Raw genomic sequence first — 23028 nt, 5'->3', positions numbered from 1 at the left:
CCAGCACAGTCCTCACACACCAACACAGTCTTCACACACCAACACTATCGTCACACCAACACAGTCCTCACACACCAGCATAGTCCTCACACACCAGCACAGTCCTCACACACCAGCACAGTCCTCACACACCAACACAGTCCTCACACACCAGCACAGTCCTCACACACCAGCACAGTCCTCACGCACCAACACAGTCCTCACACACCAACACTATCGTCACACACCAGCACAGTCCTCACACACCACACACGTGTATAATTAATTAATAAGGATAATCTTTTACTTCTGTAATTCATTATTATATAATGGTAATGACATTTGAAAATTTAATGTAACCACTTTCTAAAGGAAGGAGGTTGGGGAAAGTGGTTGGTGGGATACATAGCGAGTTGGGGCCTCGTCCCGTATCCTGGTAACACTTTTTTTGAGTGTGGCTGAAACTCGCTTAGCTAAATATTGTATTCAGTCATTAGAAAGAAGTAAAGGTTGTATTATCATCATCATCATCATCATCATCATCATTATGTACTTCCCGTTTTTACTCCACAGCAGGACTGGACTCTTTACTTAGGGAGGTTTTAGTCAGGAAGCCCTAACCCACGGCCGTGCACAGTTGACTTTATACTCGGGTTTTATTCGCCCCTGTGTAGAGCACAACTCTCATGTGTTGGGGAGGCTCCCCACACACAGTTCTCAACAGGGTGGAGTCGAAGGCTTTTCGTCTCATTAACTCTCCTCTTACTGGCTCCCTTCAGCCTCTGTCTCTTCGCTGCACTGTTGCATCATTGTCTCTTTTCTATCGCTACTTCAATGGTCACTGCTCCTCTGAACTGTCTGCTTGAATCCCTCCACCACCACGGCGGGCACATAGCACCCGTCTAGCCAACAAACTCCTTTCTTTTCTGTCCAACTCTCTAATGCAAGAGTTAACCGTTGCTCCAGTCATTCATGTATGCAACAGGTCAACTCTGGAATTGTCTCCATCTCTGTTTTTCTTATTGCCTACGGTCTCCAGTCTTTCATACGCAGTGTGTCCAGGCATCTCGATATGAATGGATCTTGAATTTGGCTCTGCTGTCTTGTTTTCTTCTTGGAGGGAGCAATTTGCAGGCCCTGCCCTTTGGTTCCTTCTTTCTTGCATGAACAAAATATTTATATGTATAACCAGTAATTATTTACATGCCTACATTATTAGATTTCCCTGACTTAATACCTCTCTCTCCATCAACTAGTCTACCTAGTAGTGGAAAAAGTAAATCCACTGAAAGTGGGTTTAGGAGTTGTGATGGTGAGGGAGAAAGGGAGAGTATTAGTGGTGGAGAGTGAGTGAGAGAGAGAGTGGTGAGAAAAAAGCGGTGGTGGTGAGCCAGGGAGAGTAGGGTAGAAGGGAATATAGTGGTGAGTGTGAGGGTGATGGAGGGAGGGAAGGTGGTGGTGAGGGAGGAAGATGGGAGGTGGTGAGTGTGAGGGAGGAAGATGGGAGGTGGTGAGTGTGAGAGAGGAAGGGTGGTGATGATGATGAGGAAGATGTGTAAGCTATCAATTCCGTGTTATGGTGTGTGTGTGTGTGTGTGTGTGTGTGTGTGTGACAACAGTAAACGGTTCATTGATACGCAGTCCTCAGACAGAAAATATAGCCTACAGCTTTTATATATGGCAAACATGATAAGCGTTGGTGAATGGTAAAATATTTGGTCATTTGATATTTACATTAATTTCAAATTTGATAATAGTTAAACGTGTGTGTGTGTGTGTGTGTGTGTGTGTGCACGCGCGCGCGCGTGGGTGCGGTACGATATGTTTGGCGGCGCTTGCCTTGCAACGGCGCCGACGTGTCCGAATGCGTTCCTTTCACTTCGTCAAACCAATAACATTACTCAAGATTTTTTTTCACGATACGAGGGTCGTAAGTGTGGGAAATCGCCAAGGGTTGCACCGAGTAGGGTTAAGGCACAAACAGAATAGCAAACTGATAACCTATTCATCCAAATAAACTTTTTAAATATTAATTTTGATAAAGCAGAATGATCTTGATCACCTCAAAGTAACTTCAGATCAAGCAGTTAAAACTGATGTATGATAGCTGACCTGCGGCTGACAGCGTTAATGAGTGGGCTGTCTTTGGGCCCCGTCATGGCACCCATCGAGGTTAGGAACTCTTCACGTGCTAGATAGAAGTCACACTTTCCTGTTGACACCAAATAAATTGTTAAATATAGGCTAAATTAACTCCATGAATCCACTATATGACCTTTCCGGAATATCGGTCTGCGGTGTTACAATATATGATGCAAAATTATGGCAAAAAGAAAAAAATGGATATAAAATGTAATCATTGTCAACAAAATACAAACCGTCCTGGCGCTGAAACTACCAAACTTTGTCTCGGAATAATGCTGACTATAGTTCCTTTCTTACGTGGTCTGTTTATATACCTATTGCCAGACGCCTTAAACCCGTAAGAGGTGGCCAGAAACAAATCGCCTCCATGTCGCCCTGTCCCCTGCCATTTCACTGCCCTGCTTCCAGCTCACACCCCCCTCTCTCATGTACTTCTCCACTCCATCTCTCCATCTCATCCTTTGCCTCCCCCTCCCTCTCCCCTCCTCCACATCTCTCACATACACTCTCCTCGTCAATCTCTCAATCTCCATCCTCTCCACATGGCCAAACCACATGAATGTGTTTCTCCTAACGATTCCTATCACATCCACATCCACACCACAATGCACCTTCACTTCCTCATTTGTCAGTCTGTCTCTCCAGGTGACTCCACATGCACCTCTCAAATAACTCATTTCCACTGCTCTCATTCTTGACTTCTGTCCCTTCAACAATGTCCAAGCTTAACTTCCATACATCAGAGTTGGTATCAGAATACTGCCATGTAGTAACTTTTTCACTTCCATGCTCACTTACCAGTTTCTTATCACTGCTTTCAAGGAACCAGCAACCTTCTTCCTTGTTGTACCCTTTCAAACACATTGCCATCTAAATTTCCATCCTTACTCATCACACTACCCAAGTACTTAAATGCAGTCACATTTTCCATTTCCTCCTCATCCAGTCTAACTGTACATGCACGGACTTCACTTCTCTCAAAGACACTAACTTTACTCTTCCGTACATTCACCTTTAGATTCCATTTCTTACACATTTTACCAAGCTCATCCACCAAACCTTCCAGCTCCCCTTCGTCTTCACAGAACAACACCTTATCATCTGCAAGCAACAGTACAGGGAGTTACCAAACACTGCCCTCTCTCACTCGGACTGCTTCAACATCCACTACCCTGTCTAATATCTTTTATAACCCCAACAATATACAGATTGAACAACGATGGAGACATGACACATCCCTCTTTCAATCCAACCTTCAAATAGAAGAATTCACTCAGTTCACTATCCACACGCACTACGGCCTTAGCACCATCATACATACTCTTCACAGCATTACACAACTTCCTATCTACTCCAAATTATATTCTTAATAACCTACTTTCCGCAACCTTTGTCTGTCCCCCCCTTTCATATGCTTTCTTCAAATACATGTAGGCTGCGTACAACTTCTTTCCCTTCCTAAAAGCTTCCTGTTTTCCATCTAATTTCTTTGTTGTTTCCCTAAATCTGTCAATAAGTATCCTACCATATACTTTTCCTATTACACTAAGAAGACAAATATCCCTATGATTACCACATACTTCTTTTCCCCCTTTGCCTTTGTACAGGATAATAATTATACCTGACTTCCAATCCTCTGGGACTCTACCTTCCTCCCAGGCCAATCTGTACATCTTCCACATCCATTCTACTACTATCTCTCCCCCATTCTTCAGTACTTCACCACACAGTCCATCAATTCCTGGGGCTTTTCCCCGTTTTGACTTTCTTCATTGCTTCCACAATTTACATCCTACTGATTTCTTCCTCTCTTCTCACATCCCTCCAACTCCCAGCCATTCCCTAGCCTTTTACACTCACATTACGTTTATTCTCTATGTTCAACAATTCTTTAAACTGGTCTCTCCATCTGCTCACTTTTTTTTCCTTTCTCTACTACTAAACTACCACATTTATTTTTCAAACCCGAACTAACTTCTTTGCCACCGTATCTAACTCTCTTTACCTCTTTCCAGAACATTTTCTTACGTTCCCTCCACTTTACACACAAATTCCTTGCAAATTCCTTTTCCACTCTTTTCTTACTGTCTCATACTAATCTTTTCCTCTTTCTCTTTCTCTCTACATATAACTCTCACTTCCGTCTCTCAACTTCTTCCACGCCCCTGTTTCTCATCGTCTCACTATATGCTTTCTTTTTTTGTGCCACAGCCTCTCTCACCTCTTCATTCCACCATGCTGTTCCCTGCTCCCCCATCGATCTTCTCTTCAAACCACACACCGCCTCTCATGCTGCACAGATTTCTGATGTGAATATCTTGCACACTCCTCCACTTCCCTCTTATATTCTGCCTTTTTTTTTTTTCCATCCTCTTGCAACCCTTCCACTCTCCTTGCATGAACTACTTCCTCCAGTCCTTCCCTTCTTCTATTTCTCTATTTCTTTTGAACCTTGATTCTGACCACCACAAAGTGGTGGTCAGAACATCCACTCCTCCAACCTCCATTATACTCTTGCATCCGTTATATACCTTCTCATCCTTTCATCCACACACACATAATCAATCATTGCCTTCCATTCATTTAGTTCACCACCCAACCTTCTCATCACTCGCCAAGTATACCTATTGATCATTTTGTGCCTGAAGAGGGTATTGGCTATCACCAACCCCCTCCTGGCACAAATGTCCACTAAAGCACAGCCATTCTTATCCATCTCTGCAGCCAAACCCCACTCACCATATACTCCATCCACCTTCACATTCCCTACTTTTCCATTCATATCTCCAATAAAAAACCCTCATTCCTTTCAAATTTTTCCAAGCATGCTTCCACATTTGTTCAAAACTCTTCTCTCACTATGCTTGCACGATCCTTTGCGATTACATGCACACAATCACTGACATTTGTAGTCCAACTTTCAGTCTTACCCATACTATCCTATTCACCCAAATAAACTTTTGGATGAATATATTTTCTTCCATCTATTACTCACAACAAGACACACTCCTTCTCTTGCCCTCTAATTCTCACCAACTCCCGCGCATATACCCCATCCACACTCCCATTCTCTCACACTCTCACATCCCCATTTAGTTTCATTTAATCTACATACATCCACTTTCACACCCTCAAGCACCTGCACAATCTCTCTTTCTTTCACCTCATCATTTGCATCCCTTACATTCCAAGTAACTATCCGTACCATGTCCTCTGTCCGGTCCTTAGTCGTTACATTTTGGTCAGTCCTGGTCTGAGGCTTCTTGTTCATATTTTTAGTTAGTTGTTTTCCGTGGAGGGGCACCAACCCTCTGCCAACCCACTTGCTGACACATAGGGAACACGTGTTGATTGGTTATAAGGTTACCACCAAGCGTAGTAAATGCTTTCCTGGTTTACAGGAAATCATTTAGCTTGCCACTCATTGTAGGGCTACCCTAAAAACAGAGTACCACTACACTAAGTGGGTGGATGATGTGCACCCCCACCCATTTTCTTACTTGTAAATAACAAATGAACACATGTATATTTCCAGGTCAAGGTCAACCTGAAAATTGTGTGACAGCTCCCAAAATATAAGGAAAAAAACAATATGCAAATGTTTTATTCTACGGGAATAGAGTTAAGATGACCCTTTTTGTCGTCTATTCTTGATACTGGTGAGCCATTATTTGCAGTTTAGGTGAGTCAGTATTTCATTATGTGAATATTCTGAGGTACATAACACACTCAATATCTCATATAGATATCTTAGTGTAAGGGTAACTTAATGATGAACACACACACACACACACACACACACACACACACACACACACACACACACAAAATCTCTCTCTCTCTCTCTCTCTCTCTCTCTCTCTCTCTCTCTCTCTCTCTCTCTTTCTAACCCACCTGTCACTGAAAAGTCCTGTGCCATAATCATCTTGGTCAACTCCTCCACTTGTGTTAGGGTGTGGTCCCCCCTCCTCACTTTCACATCCAGGTTCTTCATCAGCTCAGAGACGTGGAAGGTTTGAAATCTACCTTCGTTCTGCAGATTACTTATGTCTCGTAAAACGCCACTCTCAGCCGTCTGCAGGTAGCAAATAAGTGTCTTAAAGGCGGTATTTATAGGACCCACCTTTACTAGGCTAAAGCTGGACATATTATAACGTAAAGTGCTCGTCGTGTATTTATGTCGCCGAATGACCAACCTTAAACGTCTGGAAGTAATGGAACGAATGTCTTAAAGTGTGATTTATATAGCCTTTCTACAGTTACCTCTGAACGAGACATACTGCAACATAAATTCCTCGACAGTGTATGTTTATATTATAACTGGAAGAATAACCCGTATAAGCTGTTCGCGTTGTTGGCATATGGCTTCTCATTGTCCCCTGCAATACGTCTGGTACTGAGAACGGCTTGCCCAGAACATGACCTACTGATACGGAATATGGTAATTTCCTACGTTTATCGTGACCTACATGGCCAGACAATTTACCTCAGAATATGTACGTGTCTGGCTTTAGTCACAGAAGGTCCGTTGACTAAGAGAGCCAAGTAATACATCAATGTCCAATGTCGTTATGTGCTACTATACAAGCCATTATGAGGTAGATACCAACCTGAATAGTGTAAGCCTGCCTAGTTCCCTTCTGCATTAAAAATGTTATAGGATTATCGATCACGTCCCTCAGAGACTGTATGGGCATTGGGATGTATCTGATGGCCAGGAGGGACACCAGGTTGCCTGCATAGCTACGTGTCAGCACCACAGTTGTCAGCATCCACACACCCAACACCACACGCTCCCATACCCACCATGTCCTGTCAGGGCTGACATCTGAAATAAGCACATGAATTTATTCCGAATTAAAGTATTACTGAGTTATTACTGCACTCTGATAGTTTTCATATGTGGTATCTTGTTTCCTATCTCTTACTGTAATCATACTTAATACGATTATTTTCGATCCATATATGCATCAAAATAATCTTTTGCTCTCATGGACCCGTCCTACATTGCCTTCAGCGACAACTTTCCTTAGAGTGCTAGGGTTTGTCATGAATGGTAATTGAAGAACCTACTGATACTAGGTAATATTTGTATGTATATTAGTTTTGATGTACTTCAACTGTTAACAGTAAGCAAGAGACAAACCAACGTGATGTTATTATTATTTAACCAAATGATATCCCAGCTTTGGAAGTGCAAATGAAATTTTTTTTCTTTTGGGTGTTTAACTACAAATTTTGTCACAAGTTTTGTCCTGCTACGCTGCTAAGTAGTAACCATAAATCAAGGCTGACTTACAACTCATTACGATACTTTCCAGCTGAACGAGCAGTTTGTTTGTAATTCTGATCTCAGGACTCCATACAGTGTGAATAACAGCTACGAATATTACCTACGAAGCCATCTCGAGAGTCTTCTCAAGAGGGATTTCTCTCATTCTCACTAGTATAATTTGGTGGTAGAAATGTTTTTTTTTTTAAATAATAATAATGACTTCTGCATACATATGTGTGCAAATTATTATAGGTATTCATGATAATTATTCTTATCCCTGCCACCACTTGAGATCGAAATAAAACATAATGCAGGGAATGACTTGTTATAATTAGGACACAGAAGTGCTACACCTTGCTGCAATAGTGCAGGTAATGAGATTTTGTTGTTAAGACTTTGTTGCAAGGGACCGAGCAAATGCAATTAGATGCCATGATCAATAGTCCACTATAACTGTACGACCACACATGGTGGTAGGATGGCAGTACTACACTAAAAGTGACGACTTCCACCATAATATATAGGACAAGGTGCAGGTCTTACCTTGTTGTAACAGCACTCGAACGCAGCTGGATGCCTTCACCATTAGCCCTGTACGATGACAAGCCTGGGTTTGTAGACAGGAGGGAAATATTGTCATTACTGCAAGGACAACCACCAAAGCCGTAAGAAGAGCTGCCCAAACACGAGGACCCAGGGGTAGTAGGAAGCTCCAGGGGTTCACCTCAGGCTTGCCACGACCCACGATCATCCTGTTGTACATGATGTCGACAGGGAAGGTGAAGTCCACTACCTTGGCTCTCGCGGGTGTCATGTCAAAGAGGCCAAGGCTGATGTCCACTTCCTGAAATGAAGAGATGATTAGTATCTGAAGTGGAATGCTGTCAGATACCTCAAAATCACACATACCTTCCAAACTATCTTTCTTTATATCAGTCTATGATGACTGTTTGCTTTGTGCTGGTCATTTCATCTATCTGTCCTTCTTTCAGACTGTGTTTGCATCTCTAATACCATTTTAGTCTGACACCATGAAGCTGACATTCAATGAATTGATTAAATGGCAAAATATACAGAAAATTCAGTGTTTTAATTCACATCCGATACATATCGATGCAAGGATCTCAATGGACCTACTTCCCGTATTAACATTCCGATCATGCCAGTCCAGGATCCGTCAAGCTGTTCCACTCCCCACGCTCTATCAGCGGGGGTCACATAGTCGTATCTGCAAAGTTAATGACAGAAAACGAATCAAACACCATTCCTACTTTAATTTCATATATATATATATATATATATATATATATATATATATATATATTTATATATATACAGTATATATATATATATATATATATATATATATATATATATATATATATATATATATATATATATATATATTGATATACTGTAGATAGAAAACAATATTGACAGTATAAGTGCACGCGCGTCTGAGTTTGCATGCCTGCGTGTGAGTGTGAATGCCCGCTCTCCCCTGTGTGTGTGAGTATGAGTGTGTGTGTGTGTGTGTGTGTGTGTGTGTGTGTGTGTGTGTGTGTGTGTGTGTGTCTGCACGCTAATGTTAGACAGTACGGACACTAATTGGCAATTCATGATTGTGTATTAGGTGGGGGCACCGATCATCCACCCACTTAGTGTAGTGGTACTCTGTTTTTAGGGTAGCTCTACATTGAATGGCTAACAAAATGATTTCCTATTAACCAGGAAAGCATTTACAACGTTGGGTGGTAACCTTATAACCAACCAACACGTGTTCTCTTCCTGACTGCATGTGAGTTGGCGGAGGGTTAGTGCCCCTCCCCAGAAAACAGCTAACCAAAAATACGAGCAAGAAGCCTCGGACCAGGACTGACCAAATGATAACGACTAAGGACCGAACAAAGGACATGATATGGATGGCAACATGGAATGTAAGGAGTGCAAATCATGAGGTGAAAGAGAGATTGTCCAGGTGCTTGAGGGTGCGAAAGTGGATGTGTGTGGATTAACTGAAACTAAATGAGGAGGAGAGAGTGTGAGAGAATGGGAGTATTGATGAGGTATATGTGCAGGAGTAGGTGAGAATGAGAGGGGAAAAGAAGGAGTGTGTAGTGTTGTGAGTAACAGATGGAAGGAGAATGTAAGAGTATGGATCAGTTGGCTCAAGGATTGTGTGGGTAAAACTGAAAGTTGGACTACAAATGTGGGCGAGTGTGTGTATATATATGTGCCAACGCAAGATCGTGCAAGCAGAGTGAGAAAAAAGTTTTGGAAAAATATGAAAGTGTGCATGGAAAAGTTTGAAAGGAATGAGAGACTGTTTTTGATTGGTGATATGAATGGTAATGTAGGGAATGTGAAGGTGGATGGAGTAGTTGTTGAGTGGGGTGTGCATGCTGAGATAGATGAGAATGGCAGTGCTTTAGTGGACATTTGTGCCGGGAGGGGGTAGGTGATAGCCAATACTCTCTTGAGGCACAAAATAACCCATAATTATACATAGCGAGTGATGAGAAGGGTGAGTGGTGAGGTGAATGAAAGGAAGGCAATGATCGATTATGTGTGTGTAGATGAAAGAATGTGAAGATGTGTAATGGATGCCAGAGCATTATTTTAGAGGTTGGGGAGTGGAGTTTCTGACCATCACTTGGTGGTGGTCAGAATTAAGGTTCAAGTAAAATGGGGAAATAGAAGAAGGGAAAGACGGGAGGAAGGAGTAGATGCAAGGAGAGTGGAAAGGTTACAAGAGGATGAGAATAAGGAAGAATATAAAAGAAAAGTGGAGGAGTGATTGGTTAAATATGGGTTGGAGCAGATAGGACACGTGGAAGGTGTGTGCAAGATATTCACAGAAGAAATCTGTGCAGCATGTGAGGTGGTGTGTGGGGTGAAGACAAGACGAAAGGGGGTGCAAGGAACAGCATGGTGGAATGAAGAGGTGAGACAGGCTGTGGCACAAAAGAAGAAAGTATATAATGAATGGATGAGAAATAGGGGCATGGAAGAAGTTGAGAGACAGAAGAGAGACTTAAATGTAGAAAGGAGAGAGAGATGAAAAGATTAGTGAGAGAGAGTAAGAAGAAAGTGAATGAGGAATTTGGAAGGAATTTGAGTGTAAAGTGGAGAGAATGCAAGAAAATGATCTGGAAAGAGGTAAATTGAGTTAGACAGGGTGGCAATGAAGTTAGTTGGGGAGTGAAAGATAAAAATGGTAGATTACTAGTGGAGAAGGGAGAAAAAGTGGGCAAATGGAGAGAACACTTTAACCCCTTAACCATGGGGCGTCACTTTCATGATGCTTGGGAGCAAGGGATCACACCGCGGGGCATCACTTTTGTGATTCTGTGTTATTTTGAATTCGCCCGGGCTTTCAAGTGGTGGCTTGTATCAACTATCAGTACTGCCAATGTCCAACCTAGTCAGCACTCCTAATCTCATCTGTACTCCCATCCATTGTTGACAATTTACCCATTTCTCCCCGTTCTTGACTACCCTCCCTACCTCCCCTCCATTACCCTCTCCTCTCGCCTCCATGGCCGTGCTATGTTAAGTAAATCTTCCCTGGAATTTTCCACTGATTTCATTGATTGAAATAAGCCCTATGCTCTATTCTTATACCAAATAATATATACAAAAAAGAAATAAGGTAAGTGATAGTTCCATACACCTGGAATTGGCTAATTATCACCTGACAACACCTCACGTGCACTCGTTTGCTAATTTTCGCTGTTGATTTCCCCTTGAATTATGGAGTATAATCTATTCTCGTAATAAAAATATATATAAGAAAGTAAGGGAGAAGCCTAAGTGATATTTACATTCACCTGGAACTACCTAATTTATTATGTATTGTCTAAATTTCCTGCTAATCATTTCATAGCGTATATATTAGCAGCTGTCACCATGCTGACATTGGCAACATTGCACTCCCCCTAGGCCACCACACTGTATTCAGTTTACTGTCATCTTTCAAGGTGAAACCACGTCGGATTCGTGCCTGTCCAATTCCGCCACTTTTTAGCCCCATGCAAAGGGCCCTGTGACCTTTACCCCCTACTAAACCTCGTGTGGAAAGGGGTAAAGGGCTAAGTGACTGCTGTGGAACATCAACTGCCTAATTTGTCAATGAAAATGAAAGACAGTGACTACGATCTTTCTGGTGAGTAAAACAGTGCAAGTGGAAATGTAAATAATGTGTAAATAATGTGTTAACAGCAAGTGAAAGCAATGAATGTAAATGTAAGTGAACAGTGGAAAATGGTTTTATAAGTTACTGCAAGTGACAGTGCATAACACAGTGTAAATAAAGTAGAAATGCAAATAATGTAAATAAAATAGAGTGTAAATAGAAATGTTAATGAGTAGTAATATAAGAATACGAGGAGGATATATACTAGGAGTAATGAAAGTGAAAGTTTCACTGTAGCATGTATGAATACTATGAGTTGTGAAAGTGGAAGTGAAAGTGACAGATTCACTCTCAACACTAGTAAACAGGACAAGAAAGTGAATGCTACGTATTTTGCTGAAAGAGAAATTGAATGCCTACAGTGACAATAAACTACTATTACTGAAGGAAACTTATGGATAAAGACTGTAGATATATATGAGTGTTATATAGTAATAGAAATATAAAGTGTGAGTGTTTTTATGAATAATAAATGACAGAACACCAGCGGCGAACGAGTGCAAGTGGGAAGGTCATACGTGCTCTTAATTTTCATTGCTTTCACAGTGTATATATTTTTTGGAGTATGGATTCCAAACTATTTAAGAATCATGGAATGGTGTTTCTAGTGATAATAACAAGGTGTGGTAATCATATTACGGGTTGTCAGGAAGTGTAAAGTGAAGACTTCGTTACCTAACTTCAGAGGTCTCCACAAGTCCTACGGTACTTGATGAAGGCTCAACAAACTTCCCAGGAGAAAGCTGAAGGTATGTGTCATAAGCATATCTAAATTTAATATTCAAGGACTAATAACTGATTTTTGGCAAATATTTTTAGAGAGTCTGTCGGAGTGCGAATATGCCCGCGAGACACGCAAGTCAAACAAAAACAACCCCACAGTTTAGGGGTTAAAGAATTGTTGAACATAGAGAATGAAAGTAATGAGAGTAAAAGTGGCTGGGGAATGACTGGGAGAAGGAGGGAGGTGAGAAGAAAGGGAGAAATCAATAGGATGGAACATATGCAACCAATGAAGAAAGTCAAAATGGGGAAAGCCCCAGGAATTGATGCAGTGTGTGGTGAAATGCTGAAGCATGGGGGAGAGATAGTAGCAGAAAGGATGTGGAAGATGTGTAGACTGGCCTGGGAGGAAGGTAGAGTCCCGGAGGACTGGAAGTCCGGTATAATTATTCACTTGTACACAGGGAAAGGGGACAAAAAAGTGTGTGGTAATCTTAGGGTTATAGGAAAAGTATATTGTAGCATACTTAATGACAGAGTTAGGGAAATAACAGAGGAATTAGTTGGAGAAGAACAGCAAGGCTTTAGGAACGGAAGAGGTTGTGTAGATCAGATATTCATTCTTGGAACTTTAGTGGAAAAGTTTCTAGAGAAAGGAAAGAAGTTGTATGCGGCCCTTATGGAATTGGAGAAAGCATATGGCAGGTGAATAGACAAGGATTATGGAAAGTACTGAGAATATATGGAGCAGAGGGGAAGTTGTTGAATACTGTGAAGAGTATGTATGGGGGTGCTAAGTCTGCAGTGCGTGTGGATAGTGAACTGAGTGATTTTTTTTTCTATATGAAGGTTGGGTTGAAACAGGGATGTGTCATGTCTCCATGGTTGTTCAATCTGTATATGGATATGGTTATAAAAAAGATACAAGGTAGGGCAGTGGATGTTGGAGTGGCCCTAGTGACAGAAGGCAGTGTTTGGAAACTCCCTGTACTGTTGTTTGCAGATGATACTGTGTTGTTACCTGAAGATAACGGGTAGCTGCAAGGCTTGGTGGATGAGTTTGGGAAAGTGTGTAAGAAACGGAATCTAAAGGTGAATGTAGGGAAGAGGAAAGTTATGGTCTTCAAGAGAAGTGAAGTCAGTGAATATACAGTGAGGTTGCATGAGAAGGAAATGGAAAATGTGATTACGTTTAAGTACTTGGGTAGTGTGATGAGTAAGGATGGATGTTTGGAGGGTTAAGTGCTTGAAAGGGTACAACAAGGAAGAAAGGTTGCTGGTTCCTTAAAAGCAGTGATAAGTAACGGGGAAGTGAGCATGGAAGTGAAAAAGCTAATACATAACAGTATTGTGATACCAATTCTAAGGTATGGAAGTGAAGCTTGGACATTGCTGGAGGGACACAAGTCAAGAGTGAGAGCAAAGGTAATGAGTTATTTGAGAGGAGTCTGTGGAGTCACATGGAGAGACAGACTGACAAATGAGGATGTAAAGGAGCGTTGTGGCGTGGATGTGGATGTGATAGGAAGCGGTAGAAGAAACACACTGAGGTGGTTTGGCCATGTGGAGAGGATGGAGAGTGAGAGACTGGCGAGGAGAGCGTATATGAGTGAGGTGGAGGGGGAGAGAGGGAGGGGAAGCCAAGGATGAGATGGAGGGATGGAGCGGAGAGGTATATGAGAGGTGGGTGTGAGTTGGAAGCAGGACAGTGAAATAGCAGGGGACAGGGCGACGTGGAGGCGATTTGTTTGTGACCACCCTGTATGAAATTAAGGCGTCTGGCAATAGATAGAGTTCGACACCAGTTTCCTTACACAGTAGCCTCTTAGGTGATAGATAGGGGAGCTCACCATTCACACACATGATAAGATTAGGGGAGAAGTGAACACCATGAAGGTCAGTGAATATTGTACCCAGATACCAGTGCTCGACACATGTGCTTGGAACATGTATGAAACATTGTCTTGGTTAAGTTCGCATGCATGATCGAAGCACGATTGTCATGGACATGTTCATAACGTCGTTTGGAAGCATGTTTGTATCCCTGGCGTGGACGTTTCCAGCACTGGGCATGAATGTAGCTGGCTAGAAAACTAACTGTGTACCAAAGATGGTGAGTAGGGATTGCCTCAACATCATGAAGTGGGCCAGGGGCCAGGTGTTATGATTAATAGAACTTCATTAGGCACATCGTGTGTACTGAGATCTGACAGACTTAGAAAACAAACACGAGGATAAGAAACTAGAAACATGGAAGGACATCAGTCACACACTGTGGGTGGATTGTGCAGATGTCATGAAGATCGATATTTTGATCGGACAGTTCTGATGAAAGATAAATAAACATAAAATCATGCCAGGATGCAGAAGTCGTATATAGGGGTTCATTGTTTACTTCAAAAGTCAGAGCTTCCTGCTGGACAAAAATAGACCATGCACTACATTAGATGCTGAACTTCGGTTCAAAAAATTCCTGAATAACCCACTCTCCCTTACCCGTGCAGCACAAGTTCAGTATCGTCATGTATTATATAACTGATTACACTGTGTTTGTGCCCACTCCTACCCTTCATGAAGGGTATACTTAATATCGGCCCAGAAGTTTTGCTTCCTGTCTACAAATCACAATTAAGGCAAGCACAGCAAGCAACAGAATTTCTCCCACCAATAAAATGGAAGCACTGCTTCAGACATGTGTCTGTGTGGACAGCATGTCAGTTTTGAACATGCTGAAGCTGTTGCCACGAAATTTGTCATGGAACATTGCTACGGACATGTTTGCAGCATATTCGAAAACAAGATTATAAAATGTTGATAAATGTTTGTTACAATGTTTCGAGCAATTTAGACAGCGCAGGTGTCCAAACAAGAAAATGATGTAAGGAAACTAAAAAAAAAAAAAAAAAAAAACTAAGAAACTGACAGAGGTTCAAATTGGATGAAGTATGTGAGAAGAGACACTTGCCAAAGCTGCGGCATCACATTTTCACTTTGGTTGTCACTGGAATGCTTATTTCACAGGTGTGTCTGAAACTCGTTTATAAATAAAAATTCAAAAGTATGTGTGTATTCATTTTTGTTCAAAGTTTTCAATATGTCAATATTTGTGTTTTTTATTTTAGTGGCCATGTTATGTGCTACTTCTACTTTTGTGGTTTCTGTTTAATAGAGTCTGAATACTTTTTAACCTCAACTCTTTGGTGAGAATTACGTTTGGAATAATAATAATAATGATGATGATGATGATTTTTTTTTTTACCTGATTCCCTGTCAAAATTTTAATAAAAGAACACACATGCAAACACATAATAGGGTCTGAATACTATTTTACCTCACCTTTTTTATGTGCTACTTCTACTTTTGCGGTGTCTGTTTAATAGGGTCTGAATACTATTTCACCTCACCTCTTTTATGGGAATTACGTTTGGAATGATAATGATGAGGATGAGGATTTTTTTTTTTTTTTTACCTGATTCCCTGTCAACATTTTAATAAAAGAACACACATGCGAACGCAAAATGAAAGACACATTAACATTATTTGTTAAAGCTGAAGGTTTCTGAAACAGTTCAACCTGCTGATATGAGGGTGTTTTCATATACAACCATCTATAATATTTACGTATTGCTGTTGGAAAGATACAATGAATTCATGTCATTACCTTACTACACACACACACACACACACACACACACACACACACACACACACACACACACACACACACACACACACGTACAGGCACGCACGCACGCGCGCGCGCTCATACCCAGTCAAGCTTTGGCTCACGCCCACACTCACGCCCGCACTCACACTCAAACTCACAACACAGTCAGTCACCGTCACACTCACACTCGCTCACACACAATTCATTGCATGTCTGATCTCCTACGTGAAGTTCATAGCCTCTGACACAGTTTCGAGCAGTGTGATTCTGGGGCTTAAGGTGATGACCCGCTTCCCCCCAGGCGTGTCAGGGTCGTCGACCACCTTTGTTATGAACACCGACTTTGGAACATGAGCCACCAGCAGACGCGGATCTTTTGCCAACCTGAAGAGGAAAACTTAGATTTATGGTTCGACTGCGCAAGGGACATTAAGGAAAAGGATCAGTATTTGTCATGAAGAAACAAATGTTGCCAAGCCCTTATCTATCTTTAAAATCCTGCACCAGTTTGATAAACATGTTTCAAATTTGTGCCTGTTGGTTGCAAAACTAATTAAGGAAATCATTTTTTTTTATCCTAATATTCCCCTTTGAACCCCTTACCAATTTCTCACATATATTATCTGAACTACTGACCTCCGGCTGCACAAAAAAAAAAAAATTCATAATTGGATTTATATTATTATGCACAAGGATTCTTCCCTATTCCGTCTTTTCGACCCCTTTGCCTTCAAGTTTGTTAATTGTAGTACCATGACATCTCAAAGGCCTTAAAGAAGAAAAAGTCTTCTAAGAAGAAGAAATACGTCTTTAGTGACATGAGTATATATAATGGTTATTCCTTAATTATTTTAAGTTTATCTGACTAAACCTCCTGACCATTCATTATAACATGTTCACAATGATGACATCTACTTGTTTCTTATTCTTGCCATCTCCAGGCAGATCAAAACACATAGCAGGAGAGGGATTGTACCGTTTTTCGTAGATGCTTGGAGATGATGTCTCTGCTATGAGAGGGGGAACGTTCTTCTTTGTCGAGGCACCCAAGTTCCTTAGTAAGATTTAATGCTTAGTTGTTTTAGTATCTTACTTTCATCCCTTTATCTTATGGTATTGTCAACTTTTGTCCTTTATATACTCGCCTTTTTCACAATTATCCGCTACACAAGAAGTTGGCAGTTTTGCCTCCAGGAAAGAGTTAAGTTATTCACTTACTCATCCCCGTGCGTTTTTATCCGGTTTTGGATAATTTTGGATGGTTCATTGTTAAAGGCTCGGTTGTAGCTTTTTCACTGGCCTCTTTACAACAAAGTGAATCCTCTAAGCTGAATAAATTTGCCTGAAGGTATAAATAATAAAGACTTCAGTGAATTGAAAAGGTTGAATTTGTTACTGAAATCAGCTGATGTTAGTTTCTTCTCTAATTTAGGTAAAAGCCTAGTAACGAAGAGAACGCACTCAGTACGCTCACCTGTAAAACTTGTCGGGAAAAAGTGGGAGGAGGAAGGTGGGAGCCAGACCACGTGAGGGAGTCCACCAGGCAACTTTTTGTGGCTGTGAGTCTCCCGAGCTGTAGGGTAACTCCACAAACACGCTGCACCTTCAAAAGTTAATACAAATATTTAATTCTTCGGCTGTGGTCAGGTTCCATAAGCAGAACAGAACTTTGTCTTTTTAGCTTGAAGGGGGGGAGGGGATAGAGTGGATAGTTATATAAGAGGGGGATGTGAAGTGGAGGGATGGCAGCCAAACGGCAGAGGAGAAGGCGATTGTCAATTCTTTCCGAGATTAAGGTGTCTGGGAATAAAGAAGCAAAAGCTGCAAAAATTAACATGTAATTTTTTAACTTAGAATAAGCATCTTGATAGTTTTTTACGTTTTGGGTGTGTACGTCTTTTCCTTGAGTATTATTATATCCTCTGACACTTTGCAGTTAAAGGGTGAACTGAAGACTTTATCCTTTATGCATATCGAACCTATCCTATTTGTTACATCCTCACCGCACACTGCCACGGGCTCCAACAGCAGTAGTTCAGTACAGGAAGGACGTTGCCCAGTGAGTTGTTCTTCCTATGGTCAGTCTTTAGGTGTACGGTACACAAGATCAGCTGAGGCGAAAATAAACACTGGCTTTTTGATGTTCACTGTCTTTATTTTCCAAGTGGTTAAACTTAATGCTTTTCAACTTCACTTAACTATTCTCAAAATCATTGGAGCTATACACACTTTACTAATTGCTATTACACTTAATGCCTGACAACACTTCACTGTTACCACACAAGTACCGAAAATAGATTTCGCTGACAGTAATTACATTTAATGCTTGCCAGCAACACTTCACAAACTTCACTAACAGCACTGCACTTCACCCAAATTGAACCAAAACCGACTGGACTCCTTCTAGTCTCTTATCCGTCCTTTTATAAGCTTGCATTATTCTCGAAACTTCGAGTATACTCTCGACGGGCAACAGTTGCCAATTCATAGACAACTAAAATAAGCTGTCTTACATCACATAACACTCTAAATCATTTACCATACGAACTTAAATTACATAATTTAACATCCAGTCACTTAAATAAGACATTATTGAGAAAAAGAGAACAAAAATTAATGCATAACTTACGACATAAATACGCTCACAACCAGCAGGCTAACTGGCAACTCTGACTCGTACCGAAACCACTGTAAACATCGAGAAACGTCGAGTCTCTTCTCGAGCACCTAACTGACAAATCTCGCTTTTTAACACTACCCCCTCCCTAGTTCTTTGTCGTCCCAATATAACTACACAGTATATACAAACATAAACCTTAATCTTTATGAAACATTTAACTATACACAAAATAATCCTTCAACTTATCAGGCCTTCTTCTGTTCTGCTTCTGACGATGTCCTTGCTCCTCCACACAGTCCACTCCTCCAGGAAGGTCTTGGTCCTCTTCTTGATTTGCTCCTTCTCTTGGGGAACTGTCACCATCCTCTTGCACTTCAGTTCCTTGGTCTTCCTCAACATCCTCGGAGACATCCCAGACTCATGGAATGCAGACCGATATGTCATCAGCAACGCAGGTAACTTCTGGTCCAAATCCGTTTGTCCATCCACGCAGTACTTGGCCAGTTCTTGTCCAAGGGTCCAGGTGAATTTCTACACCATCTCATCTGAATGTGGCCTTAGTGGGGTCGTCCTGGTCTTCTTGACCCCCAATAACTTGCAGTACTCATGGAACACAGCAAATTCGAAGTTTCTCCCCTGGTCTGAATGTAACTCTTGTGGCATCCTAAAACAACAGAATAACTGGTCAACCAACACCTGAGCAACAGTTGTGGCCTCTTGATCGGGGATGGCATAGGCTTCTGGCCACTTTGTGAAGTCCATGGCGACACACACACACACACACACACACACACACACACATATATATATATATATATATATATATATATATATATATATATGAGTGGCAAAGGTCCAGCAGTGTCCACCATGACTCTTTCCATTGGTGCACCCACTTGGTATGGCTGGAGAGGGGCACAACCAAGTTTCTTGGGTCCCTTCTTGGCACAACACACACCACAGGCTCGACACCACTCTTCAACATCCTGGCGCATGCCAATCCAGTAGAACCTCTGACACAGCTGCTTTAGAGTTGTCTTCACTATGGGACTCATCCAAGATCTCGGACCTCATCTTCTTCAGAACCACCAGTTGCCAATACTTGCTGAGACCATTGGGTGTCTCCCAGCAACGCTCCAATTGTCCGTTGTTCAGATGAAGAAATGCCTCACTGACTCCGGTAACTCTTGGTTGCAGGGCATAACCTGGAAACTTCTTCCCAAGATGGTCGCACTGTACCCCGCTGCAGTCACTCTAGCACTGATTGTAAATCTGCATCCTCCATCTGCATCCTCTTCAGGTCTTCATCTGATGCTGGCCCTATCACTGCAGTACACCTGCATTTCTTAACATGATATTCCTTCTTAGTACACTGCCGGCACTCTGGATCACAAGGCTGATGACTCAGGCTGTCAGCATTGCCATGTACCCACCCAGAATGGTGTTGCACCTCATAATTATGTTGGTCTAGCTTCCCGAGCCAGCAAGCCAGGTGTCCTTCTGGATTCTTTAGCGTTTTCAGCCACTTGAGTGCCGCATGGTCCGTCCTGATGATGAAGTTTGACCCATACTGGTAGGGATGGAAGAAATCAAGGCTCTTCATCACTGCCAAGAGCTCCTTATGGGTCGCACAGTAGTTCCATTCTGGTGGGCTGAGCTTCTTTCTGTAATAACCACATACTCCTTGTCATCCTTCTTCTGTGACACGACTCCACCAATACCATGGTCACTAGCATCACAGTCCAAGATAAATGGCTGATTCCGGTCTGGTTAAAGCAATACTGGAGAGCTTGCCAATGCATGCTTCAGTTCATCGAAGGCTTTCTGAGTCTCTGCTGTCCATGCAAACTTCTGCCTTTTCCCCAGCAGCTTGTGAAGAGGTGCAGCTATCGTTGCAAAGTCTTTGACACAATGGCGATAGTAGGTGCACAAGCCCTGGAAACTCCACAGCTCTCTCACACAAGTTGGAACTGGCCAGTTTTCTACAGTTGCCACCTTCTCTGGGTCAGTATAGACTCCGCTCTCGCCTACAGTGTGTCCCAGGTACTTTACTTCCTTCTGAAACAAGTAGCATTTCTTGGGGTTCAGCTTGAGGTGAGCTGTGCGGATCCTGTTCAACACCTCCGACAGCCTTTTGAGTTCCTGGTCAAAAGTCTGTCGAAACACAGTTACATCATCCAGATAGATGAGAGCTATCTGCCAGTGCAGGCTTTCAAGTATGTGGTCCATGAGGCATTCAAAAGTAGCTGGGGCATTGCATAGGCCAAATGGCATCACTTTAAACTGCCATAAACCCCAACCAAATGAAATGGCTGTCTTCTCTTTGTTCTTCTCTGCAACATTGACCTGGTGGTATCCTGCCTTCATGTCTAGGATGGAGAACTACTTAGCACCTGACAGAGCATCCAGGGTGTCATCAATTCTTGGCAAGAATATGCATCCTTCACCGTTATTCAGGGCTCAGTAATCTATACAGCACCTTACTGAGCCATCCTTTTTCCTTACCAGAACCACTGCTGATGCCCAAGGACTACTGGACTCTTCTATTACTCCTTGACTGTGGAGATTCTCCATCACATTCTCCATTTCTTGCATTTGGGCTGGTGCCATCCTCCATGCTGGCTGTTTAACCCAAGGTGTCCCGACGATGTATGGATACGTCATCACGTTTTGTCACGGTGACACCCGACGATGTATCCATACATTTTGCAAATTGCAAGGTCCATTGTCTGCACATTTTTCATGTATCATGGGTGATTTTTGGTAGCCATATGTGGGAGACCTTCCTGTACCCAACGACAGGCAGGGATAATGCCTGGCCCCACCTGACCCCCCCTCACCCGCCACACGCCATTTTCTCGGCAACTCACCTGTTAGCAGTGACTGGCCAGTAAAGACATGTCATGCCATGGTCTCTCCAATGATGAAATTCAAGGCGAAAGTGATTCCTGAGGTGTAGGACAAAGGAAGAAGAAAGCTAAAGGAAGAAACAAGAAGTGATGAGGCTGTAATGTTGTAAAAGAAGGTGCCATATGTTCATGTTTTTGGTGAATGAACAATGCTTATATCACCTATATTATTGTCTGAAAACCAATATACTGTTGTACTACATATAAATTCATACCAAATAAAAAAAATATCTAAACAGTTATGAATGGTTTGAAATAGCTACCTCTCCCATAGAAAACGTTTTCTCTCGAGCCTGGCCTGAGAGAACACGGTAACAAGGTAAAGATACTCTTACTCCTACCGTATTTCTAAACTCAACTGAGTACTTTCTGAATTTTCTATGTTTCTCATAAAAAGCGTAGGTTTTAGCCAAAAAAAAAAATAAATATATATATATATATATATATATATATATATATATATATATATATTCATTTTCGTTTTCGTTTTTAAAGGCTCCACCATGCTTGCATGTGTCGGCCTTGGTCACCTAATGGCGGCTCTCCATGCTGCACGATCCATTGCAGCCTCCCTGTTCAGTCCCTTAACCCTAAGGTCACACTTAATGACCTCGTCCCATGTCTTTCTCGGTCTACCCCTCATAACCCCACCCCCAATATTAACACTTCTCACCTTCCTCACCCAACTATCATCCCCCATCCTCTCCACATGTCCAAACCACCTCAATCTACCTCTCATCATCACAACACCAATACACTCCAGTCCCATCCTACCTCTCAACTCTTCCATTGTAAACCCAGCCCCTCCAGGCCTTGAACGCAGGGACGCACTGCACATCCACCTAATCATTGTCATTTCTGTACGTCTGAGCCGGCGAATGTCTTCCTCCTTCACTGCCCAGGTCTCACTGCCATACAGCATTACACTCCTAACACACGCTGCATACAAAGACCCCTTAGCACGTAGGGAGAGCCCCCTCAATGTCAGGAGAGGCAAGAGCTCCCTGAACTTCTTCCAACCACTTCTCACCCTAGCCACAGAGCTAGCTCCAGCCCCACCTCCAGCACACAACATGTCTCCTAAATAACAAAACTCTTCCACACACTCAAGAGATTCACCAGCAAGTTCAATTCTTTCACGTCTGACGATCTCCACCTGCTCACCCCGGCACGCCGTACACATAAAATCAGCATTATCTCGCAGTCTACCTCTGATACCACTACATCTCTTATGCACCCATTTATCACCCACACCGCACAAGATGGAATTACTTCCCACGCCCTTGTGGCAAACTGCACATGGCCACTCTCCCTCGTCTTTGACAGTACTGCCACCAACCCTAGATATCATCACTTTTGTTTTATCTGTATTTACCCTTAAACCCTTTATCCCCATACCATCTCTCCACCTCCTAAACCTTTCCTCCGCCTCCCTTTCATTCTCTGCAATCAACACCAAATCATCAGCATACAACAACTCCCACGGGAGTCCGTTTCTAAAGTCACGTGAAAGGG

At 42.2% G+C, this 23028-nt stretch overlaps 1 protein-coding gene across 1 annotated transcript in view; it reads right to left on the bottom strand.

Moving 5' to 3' along the window:
- LOC145397052 (putative glutamate receptor) overlaps nucleotides 1–23028 on the bottom strand; it is a 42082-nt gene that overhangs the window by 6034 nt on the left and 13020 nt on the right. Inside the window, exons 2-8 of the mRNA XM_080270266.1 lie at nucleotides 17459–17587; nucleotides 16210–16368; nucleotides 8537–8627; nucleotides 7943–8243; nucleotides 6735–6952; nucleotides 6019–6199; nucleotides 2092–2191 (exon numbers count right to left, since the gene is read on the bottom strand). Coding sequence (XP_080126392.1) covers nucleotides 2092–2191; nucleotides 6019–6199; nucleotides 6735–6952; nucleotides 7943–8243; nucleotides 8537–8627; nucleotides 16210–16368; nucleotides 17459–17587 — 1179 coding nt within the window. The remainder of the gene's footprint in view (nucleotides 1–2091; nucleotides 2192–6018; nucleotides 6200–6734; nucleotides 6953–7942; nucleotides 8244–8536; nucleotides 8628–16209; nucleotides 16369–17458; nucleotides 17588–23028) is intronic.

The sequence above is a fragment of the Coenobita brevimanus genome, chromosome 40 (assembly GCF_032717465.1).
Source record: "Coenobita brevimanus isolate Jiangsu-jjx chromosome 40, ASM3271746v2, whole genome shotgun sequence".
In the NCBI taxonomy this organism is placed as follows: domain Eukaryota; kingdom Metazoa; phylum Arthropoda; class Malacostraca; order Decapoda; family Coenobitidae; genus Coenobita; species Coenobita brevimanus.
This window is presented reverse-complemented; position numbering and strand designations above follow the sequence as displayed.